The 9,634-nt window shown below is 48.1% G+C and overlaps 1 protein-coding gene across 1 annotated transcript in view; it reads left to right on the top strand.

The window, feature by feature from the left end:
* Window positions 1-9,634, top strand: part of PTPRT (protein tyrosine phosphatase, receptor type T) — a 124,365-nt gene that overhangs the window by 53,015 nt on the left and 61,716 nt on the right. Inside the window, exon 3 of the mRNA XM_011366637.1 lies at window positions 2,641-2,728. Coding sequence (XP_011364939.1) covers window positions 2,641-2,728 — 88 coding nt within the window. The remainder of the gene's footprint in view (window positions 1-2,640; window positions 2,729-9,634) is intronic.

Genomic DNA, 9,634 nt, shown 5'->3' with positions numbered 1-9,634 from the left:
TCAAGGACCTCTCACCACTTCTCCATCTGATCTGGAATGGCTAGGTAGCAGAATGGGTACCAATTCTACCTACCCAACCACTACATAGTTGAGGGTTGTGGGCATGCTTCTAGAACGAAGGTCGGCAAACTATAGCCATAGATTAAATCCAACACCTGTTTTTGTAAGTAAAGTTTCTTTGGATCAGAACCACGCCCGTTTGTTTGCGTTATGTCTGTGACTGCTTTCACTCTACAACAGTGGAGTTGAGTAGAAGTAGTTAGAACACAGACTATATGGCCTACAAAGCCCAAACTGCCTACTATCTGGCCCATTATAGAAAACCTTTGCCAACCTCTAGATTAAGACCCACCCAAGCTGGCCTAACACATGGGAGACTGGAAGCAAAAAAGGGTAATTGTGCGTGGGCTGGGTTTTTAATAAACAGTGGTCCTGCCCGCCTGTCAGACATAGCCCACTGAATGGCTGAATTTCTGACCAATCAAGTTACAGATTCCTCCTTGCTTAGGATGGATGTGACAAAGAATAGATGGGCAAATGCAAGGCTGGTGTATTAAGATGAGCGGAAGTTCCTTTCCCCTGCACTGATGACAGGGAGCTGCATAGACTAAAGATGTTGCAGATTCGGAAGCAGTGAAGGGCCATGAGCAGGAAGGGCCACGAGCAGGACATTCAGCCCATTCTACCGGAAGCAGGGTGGGAACAAGCCTCAAAATGTGGCCTGACCTTTGTGCTTCTGCAGCTTTCCCAAAGCGATTCCTGCTCCCTTAGATACCCATCTTCCTTCTCTTTGAGGTAACTGACTATACCTCCCCTGTGCTTCCATAGCACTTGGTTCATAACTCTGTTAAATCATTCCACATGGTTGTTTCTCTGTCTCTTCTTACACTGATGACTCCCATGTCTTCTTTCCTCTAAACTCTGACTCTGAAGCTCTATACCCAACGTCCTAACTCAACAACTCAGCTTGAATGTTGAAGTCACCTCGGACACAGCTGCTGCTGCTGCCGCTGTTCTTATTGTTTCGAACACATTAAGAAGCACACAGTCCTCAACAAGTGCTGAAACACAACACTTAATTCCTACCTCCCCAATCCTGTTTCTCCTCCATCTGTTTCTTCTTCATCTCGGTAAACGACATGACTCTCCACTCAGTTCTTCAAGCCAATGGTCTGAGCATCAGCCTTCATCCCTCTTGCGTAGATGTGTTGGTGCCCTGCCTACATTCCCTCCACACTCATTGTTCCCACGCATGCCCACCCAATGCCTGCCTCCCAGAAGCACCTATGACTTTTTGCCTGAAGACTTCTTCAATATAAAAGAATATGCGTGCTTTGCCTGGCAGAGTGTCAAGGGAGTTTCTAAGAGTTGTCTTCAACCAGTGATAGATGTAAATTGGTGGATAAACTCTCTGACTCCCTTCTCTCTCTGGTGAGACAACTCTAAGGCATGAAGTGGGCCCACGGGATTAAGCCCGAGGCGCACACCGCGGTGACTTGCTCGTTGAAGAAGCCTGCGTCGACTTCCCTCCCGTGATTGTCTCACTTCCCCCACTGTCCTACCCTTGCTCCTTAGCACTGCCTCCCAAATCAAATCCCATCCTCAGATCCTTGTTTCTTCCAAAAGCAGTGCATCTGCTTCCAAGGGAACCAAAATCTACGCATTTGACTGAAAATAATCACTTCTCACTCCCTCCACTTCCACCATCCTTGTACAAGGGCCCAAGGTAGCATCGTCTCTTACCTGGACTACGGCAGCTTCCTAACTGATCTTCCTGCTTCCTCTCGAGGCATCCTAGAACCTGCATTCCATACATGAGCCAGAATGCGCTTTGTAAGACATAAATCAGATGGTATCTCTACTGCACAGAACCCTCCAGTGGTTTCCCATCACACTTAGAATCTAACACTCCACTGTTACCAGTGACCGTGATGCCTCATCTAGTCTGAGCTATGCCAGCCTTACCAGATGCTTCTGAAACTACTCTCCCCTGCCTTATTCTTGAATGTGGTTATACGTTACCACCTTTGCCATCTATTATTCCTTGTGCCTGGAAAGCACTTCCTGAATTTCTTGGTATGAGTGGCTTCTTCGCGTCATTAAGGAATTAGCTTGAATGTTACCTTTCAGAGTTGCTCTCCCAGACTGTGTAATCTGAAATAATTCTCATCCTTCATCACTATCCCTTTATCCTGCTTTATTTTCTCCATAACATTTTCTACTATCTAGAATTATATATGTTTTCTTGTCCATTTGCTACATCTTCCACATGGCTGGAAGCTCAAGCGAGACTGTCTATTTTTCTGTGTCCTGAGTACTTAGAACAATGTCAAACACATATTAGAGAGTCAATAAATATATGTTGCGTGAATGAATGAATGAACGAATGAATGACTACACTACTGAACCAGATTTGGGCTCATGATACACAAAAGGCATCAATAGCATTTGAGAATGAAGGTGTAAATAAGGCCATGGCGGGGGGCAGTCTATGTTCTCCCCAGGCCCCATGCAAGAACACGCAGCCCTTTATGCTGAGTGACCCATCACAGCAGGTGTCATTTCCCCTGCTGGCTCATCTTCGCCTGGATAGAGCACCTATCTCAGGCCATTCTAACCACTCTGTCCTTTCTTTTTTAGGCCTTACCGGAGGGGCAGACAGCTTCGTGGGACACAGCCAAAGAGGATGAAAACCGCAATAAGAATCGATATGGAAACATCATATCCTGTAGGTGCCCTTCTGGGAGGGCTTCAGGCTTTGGGAAAAGAGGAAAGACAGCTATTACTATTATTTACCTAGAATTTGTCATCAAATGATCCTTGATGTTCCAACTTTGGGTCCATATGCCAAGATGGGAGCTGTATTTCAGTCTCCGTGTCATCCCTGGCCTGGATGACAGAGCATGGCTAATCTCAGGCACAGGGGGCAGGTGGGGAGCTGGGTCCAAGCAGAAGACAGCCAGCCTCTGAAAGCTAGGTCTTGCCTAGCATTGCTTGCTCAAGAATTCCTCAGGATTGGGAAGAAGCTCTTATATTCCCAGCAGTCCCTCCGATGCAGTTTACCATGTTGGCAGTGACTTGGAGTGGGGAGCAAGATCCAGCCCATGAGAGAGGGGCTGAGAACACTCTAAACAAGAGAATGATGCTACTCGAAGAAGGTAGGATCCCAAGGAAGGATTGATGCTCAGAAGGAGCCACAAACTCTGGCCTAAGCCTGAAGGTTTAGGGAATAGCCAGCTCAGGGCTCAGAGGAGCCCAAGGCTACTCTAGTGATGCCAGAGGCAGGGTTTCGGGCATCTGCCAGACCTTACTGCTATTGGGGCAGAGGCCCTAAGGTGAGTGCCTGCCATTCAGGGCCTGCACCGGCACAGGCATTTGGTGATGCTGAGCCTGCGGGAGGAACGTGTGTTTTGTGCAGAGCTAGGGGAAGCATGGAAGGACATTGCCTCTTGCTCATCCATGAGTTTTAGCAATCTCTGATGTGTGATTTAATGAAGGCAGCGGTGCAGAGGAGTGAGAGCCCTCTGAAATCAAACCGTCTAGGCTTCTATCCCAGCTGTGGGGCCCTGGGAAAGTTACCTGACCTCTATAAGCTTCACTTTCTTCACCTTTAAAATGATGAAAATAAGGTTGTTGAAAAAAAATACATAAAACTCTTGACACAGTGCCTGGGCACCATTGCCACACTTAGCCATAGGGTTAACTTTCGCTGAGTCACTGGTAAGCAGTGTGGATATCTCATTTCACCATGTTCTAAGCAGAATTCACTGAATATCTATGTGCAGCCATGGAATAAGCCAGTTAAGGGAGGAATACATGATCAGATGCCCATTTTGGAAAGATGATCGGGAAGGTGGATTAGATTGGGAGAGGCTGGAGGCAGAGGGACCGATCGGAAGGCTCCTGTAATGGTCCCAGAAAGGGATGATGAGGCTTGAACAAAATCAATGCAATGCTTTTGTGTAACTGGTACGCAGTATTGAGTTCAGCGGGGAGGGAGAGAGAAGGACTGCCATATAACGAAATACCACGCACTGGTCACACGCGAGTATTGTCACTGCCAAATACTGGTGAGTACAGGCTTCGAAGCAACATGATGCAGAGAGGACAGAGTTACCTCATACAAGATGCTGAATACATATTCTCACGAGAAGAGGCATCTACAAAAGCCTCTGTCTGCCACAGTGTAGCCAACCTGCACCTTTTGACATCTCACCAATTGGGCGCATAGCATTCCTTGGTCTCAGCTCTCAGAGTAACCCAATTCAGCCAAAATTAAAAAAAAAAAAAAAACAGGAAGGAAAAAAAAAGATTGTGGATAACAAATTATTTCTAGCACAGCTCAGTGCTTTGTTTTGTTTAAATGTCTAGACATTGCCTAAGAAAAAGCTTGGAGGAAGAAAGCATAAGATCCAGGCAGCTTGTAAAGGAAGAAAAGAAGCAGACGTTTTAGCTTAGCTGCTTCCTGTTCTGATTTAGGAATGGGCTATGAATGGTAGAACTAATCAGAAAACATTTATAATTTGTCTCTTAGAAGATAGTAATGCAGACAGCAAGATTCCTTGCAAGAGAAGATGTTCAAACAATGAGATGTGTATTAAGACCCATGGTTCATGGGCCTCCTCAGAGCCAGGCCTGTGCTGGGCACCGGGACACTCAGTCTCTGCTTCCGGGGGGGCTTCCTTTCTGGGCTCAGGTGATTGCTCACTCTGATTATCCTCTGCTCAAGGAACCTTCCCTAAAATATCTGGTCACTTGCCTGTTCTCCCATATCAGATTGTAAGTTCAGATAGAGTCACTAAATTCTAGGCTGTGAAACCTTGTGTGATCACTCTAAGCCCTAGTCTTAGCTCTGTAAAATGGGTATAAGTATGTCTTCCTACTAGAAGTGGCGTCCAGATAAAAAAAAAAATAAATGACTAGAGAACAGTGAAGAGACCCTGCCTGCCTGAGAGACAGAGATATTCAGGCTGGGCCAGGTAACTGTGCAAAGCCTGTGGGGACCGAGGGTGGGAAGCCAAGCCAAGCTATACATCTCTCCAGACCTCATCATTCATCCACTGCTCTCAGCACCTTGGCCCAAGCTATCAGCTCTCACCTGGGCTTGGCCCAGCCTCCTTCTTGGTTGCTCCACATCTAACTTGGCCCCCAACTTTCTACCTCTCTGATCTCTGACAGAAGCCGGAGAGACCTCCTCAAACATGAATTGGACTATGTCATCTTCTGATGAAAACTCTTCCAATGTTTTCCCTTGGCCCTTGAATGCTCCTTATCCAAAGTCTCTTAGCTGCCTCTCCAGTCTCATTTCCCTCTCCATGATGATCTTCTTGATTAAGGCACACTGGCCTTCCTTCAGTCCCTTGAGCTTTCCGTGCTCATCTGTGCCGCAGGGCTTTTGTACATTCTGTCCTTCAAAATGCCCTTCTCCCCTCTTTGCTCTACTAATTCTACTTTTTCTTCAGGTCTTACTCCTCAGGGAATTGTTCCGATCTTTTGAATTTGGTCATGACCCCATTATTTACTCCTAGAACACAGTGCACGTCTTCTCCTTAGCCCTCGTCAACATTATAATTTGAGAGCCATTTGGATGATTATCTTTTGACTGCCTAACTCCCTCACCTGCTCTGTGACAGCATGACCATGACTGCCTGGCACTTCTATGTCCCAAAACCTGGCATTTAGTTGGTGCTCAGTAAATAGGAACTGGATGTTGGAAAGCATGGGGTCTCCGCATGACCCCAAAAGGCTTGAGTCGTGGGTCTCTGCCTTCTGGCTTCCCAAATAAAATAGAGAACACCCAGAAATGACGAATGGAGGAAAGCTGGATCAAGATGACCCTGGGAACAATGTCCAAGTGATGTCTTCCAGTAAGGCAGAAGATGCTGAACCCGAATGAAGAGAGAAGAGAGATGGGTCACAGGAGGGGGAGAGGTGTGACTGAGAAAGCAGGATTCCAGGCAACAGGGAAAACAAGGAAGGGGATTAGAATTCCACCACCGGGGCTGCAGAAGATGCCGCCAGTGTCCCACTCACACCCACGACCTCAGCACCACACCGCGCAGTGACACCAGCCTCCGGGGCCAGGACTAGGGTCAGGGGGCCGAGGCGCCCAGCGTGCAACATTCAGGAGGTTCCCCTCTCAGCTGCCGACCCTGCATCTGCACGACCCCGAGGTAGAGCGCCTCCCTAAAGTGTGCCCAAGGCGCCTCACTTGGTTCACGCTTATCCTGTCCTATTTGCGGCTCTTTGCCTGAGGACCTTCTCCAAAGCTAGGGCGGGATGCTCCGTCCATGCACAAGGCGATCTCTCCCAGCTCCTCACCCTCCCAAGAGAGTGTGTGTTCTACTCCTTTTCTAGGGGGCTGCAGATGCCCACAGGAGGAATGGACTTGAAAACTCACCCTTTCTGAGCTGCCTTCTCTGGGCTGTCTCCCTCTCCCCCATTCCCACTGGTGCCCTCTCCTCCTATGTAAAGTACTTGCCCTGGAATCCTCACCTTATATCTACTTCTGGGGAAACTCAAACAGAGGCAGAGAGAATTCAAACACCTGATGACACCACCTTGGTGGGCTAGATAAACCTGAATCTTCTTTCTAATTTAAGGGTCAATAACTCTAACAAACAGGGCTGAAACACGTCTATGCTCAGTAATGAGTCGGTGCCAAGGTAGCCAGTGGATTCAAAACCAGCGTAAGATATACAGGGGAACAAGAAAGTGTGTGGGGTGGGGGATGGGAGAGGGGGAGAAGGTGTGGGGAGGGAGGTCCTGCCATTGAAATGAGAAAAGTAACCGAGAAACAGCCCAGAGGAGCGGAAAATGTTCCTGCCCTTGTATGTGTCCCTCCCAAAGGCAAAGTCTGCCCTGGCTTGATAAATAGAAATATTCTTGGCATAAGAAGAAAACGGGTGTGATTAGCATCTTAAGGAACCCAGAGCACTGAGAGGCTGGAGTGGAGGACAAAGGCCCAGGCCAGGGAGAACAGAAAAGATTAAAGGGGAAGAGAGGGAGGGAGGGTACTGACTGCCAATGAAACAATGAAAGAGAAACCTTGGCTAAATAAGCCCTTTCTTCCAATGATGCCGTTTAGAATTTAGTAATAGAGACAGTCGGGTTTCCAGGGACTGGAAATGGAAAGGAAGTGAAAGGGAAGGAAATGAATGGGGAACACAGAACAAAGATTTCTTTGCTTTCAAGTAGCTCTGGGCAGAGACTGTGAACAAGGGGAAGTTTCAAGAATACCGAAGCATTCCTCATGTGGAAGTTCTAGAAAGGGCTTCCTAGACTGGCAAGAGGAAATTTTGCAAAATGAGGCTCCCCTTCTGGGATCAGGCAGAGTCCCAGCAGGAAACAGATGGGACCCTCACATAGGGGATTTGCAGAGAATTTAATCAAGTGAAATTTTTGTGATGCTGTGAGCCAGCTGCAGGGAGACTACAAGGAATCGCGCAGTACACTGGGGCTAAAGACCTCCCCCAGGCCACAGAGGATTCGGTAGGGAGAGGTCACCAAGACCCAGGGAAAGACGATTTCACTGGTGGTGTGACATTAGCGGTGTTGCAGCAGTGAGCCCATGGTGACCCAACAGAGGGACCAGAAAGAATAAGTACCTTGACGGCACTCTCCCCTCTTTGTCCAGTCTTCTGCCTATGCTTTCCATGGTCTAAAGCCAACCAGAAGCCAGAGGACAAGGGAATCTGTAGACCTAGTCCAGCCATTCTCAAAGTGTGGTCCCTGCAGCAGCATCACCTGTGCATTTGTTAGAAATGCTCATTCTTGGGCCCCATCTCAAACTACTGAATCAAATTCTGGGGGTGAGGCCCAGCTATCTGTGTTTTTAAAAGCTCTCCAGGTGACACTGATGCATGCTCGAGTTTGAGAACCCATCTTGTCCACAGAGATCAGCCCCAGGGTTAGAGAACCAGGAGCAGAAGGCTGGGGGATGGGTCCGAAGGGCAAACGAGAGATCTGCTACATTTTCTTAGACTTCTTTTCCCCTAGTCTAAGACAAGCCCTGGGCTCAGGTGTAGAGTATTGGACATGGGTTTGGCAGACCCGAAGCTAGTCTCATTTCTGCCCTTTAACTCATTCACGACCTTCAGCAAGGTCACGTCATCTCTCAGTTCTTCATCTCTCAGCACAAGGAGGGCAAATTAAGGTGAATATTGAATCTGAATCTGGTGCGCAGACTTTTAAATCTCAATGAGACTTGGTCTAGGCCCTTTGAGTTGACAAGCAAGAAGCAATGGTCCAGAAATCCGGAACCCTACCCTAGATCGGCCAGTCTGTAGGACAGCCAACACTAGAGCCCTGGGCTCATGCTGCCAGGACACCACGTGCTCCCCACCCAGGAGCCCCTCTGCATCAAGACACATCATGCTCTTGGAGGAGAATGGGGTAAGGGCTCTGACCTCAGAACAGATGGCAGACAGGGATGAGCTCATCAGAGAGGCTGTTCTGACTTCCAGGGAAGGTCTTGGGCTCAGAACAAACCCAGAGGCTTTTGCTCACAGCAGATTTCTCTGCTGATTTCTGGGGAAATAGAATTGGGTTGACAAAATAGATGACTCATTCAGAGCTCCCAACTCTTGGCGGCCATTGTTCTTTGCGGTCTTGGAGGGCGTCCCTCCAGCCTGATCCTAGTGCAGAAATCTGCAGTATCCTTGGCCATCAGAGGACTTGTCCAGTGGAGCTCTCTCTGCCTACTTGCAGGGCAGGCCCAAACTGACAGGAAATTAAGCGTCCCCAGGAGCAGCCCTCAACTGATGACTGATGGAGTGGGTGTGTAAGTACCCCAGGTCCCTCTCCCTGAGGCGGAACAACTTGGAGATGCTTGTTCCACACTATCTTTCAAAGCTCCCTAACAAAATTAAGTCCAGTTGTCTCCAGTGGTAACTTGCTTGATGACACACTCCTTATTGGATTCCTTCCTTTCTCCGTCTCATTTCTCATTCTCCCAGTGTTCCCTGGGATCACCTCCCAGATCAACTCCTTGCACTCAAATCCTTGTCTCAGAGTCTGCCTCTGAAGGAAATCAAATAAGAAGCCTTTTCTTTCTTCGGAAAGTTTGCTTAGTGGGGTGTGGTCCGGGCAGCCCGCTTAGTATGAAACAATAAATTCATTAGATGGGCCCCTATCTCTCTAACTCTTCTCAATGCTCTGCCCCTCTGCTGCCCCAAAGCTTTCGTCTATTGGAGCGGCTCCTCGCAGGGCCCCGGAGAGGGGAGCGGCCCAACCTCAGCCAGCATGGAGTTGCTAGAACAAGAAGGAACACAGAATGTCGGGCCGTTTCCCACTCATACTCAAGCCACCCTCCCTCTTGATAATGGTAATTCAATCAAGATTGAATGTGCAGACCTTTATCTTCAATGAGGTACCCAGGCGGTCTCGGCAGGATTGCCTGCCTCCTCCCTATCCACTTGTGCAAGATGATGCCATTAACATTTCCAATTCTTCTAGAAAATGATTTTTCAGCTCCACAATTCATTGTAATGAGTCAAATCTCTTTTCTCTGAAAAATTGCATCTTTTCTTTTCCCTCCTCAGTGCCCAGAAGACAGGAAGAAGGAACATCACATATTCAAATGATAGTGTCTCCCCAGCCCCACCTCTCTGAAGTGATTTTCTCTTTAAGTGGA

Source organism: Pteropus vampyrus, unplaced genomic scaffold, assembly GCF_000151845.1.
Source record: "Pteropus vampyrus isolate Shadow unplaced genomic scaffold, Pvam_2.0 Scaffold125, whole genome shotgun sequence".
Classification (NCBI taxonomy): Eukaryota; Metazoa; Chordata; class Mammalia; order Chiroptera; family Pteropodidae; genus Pteropus; species Pteropus vampyrus.
This window is presented reverse-complemented; position numbering and strand designations above follow the sequence as displayed.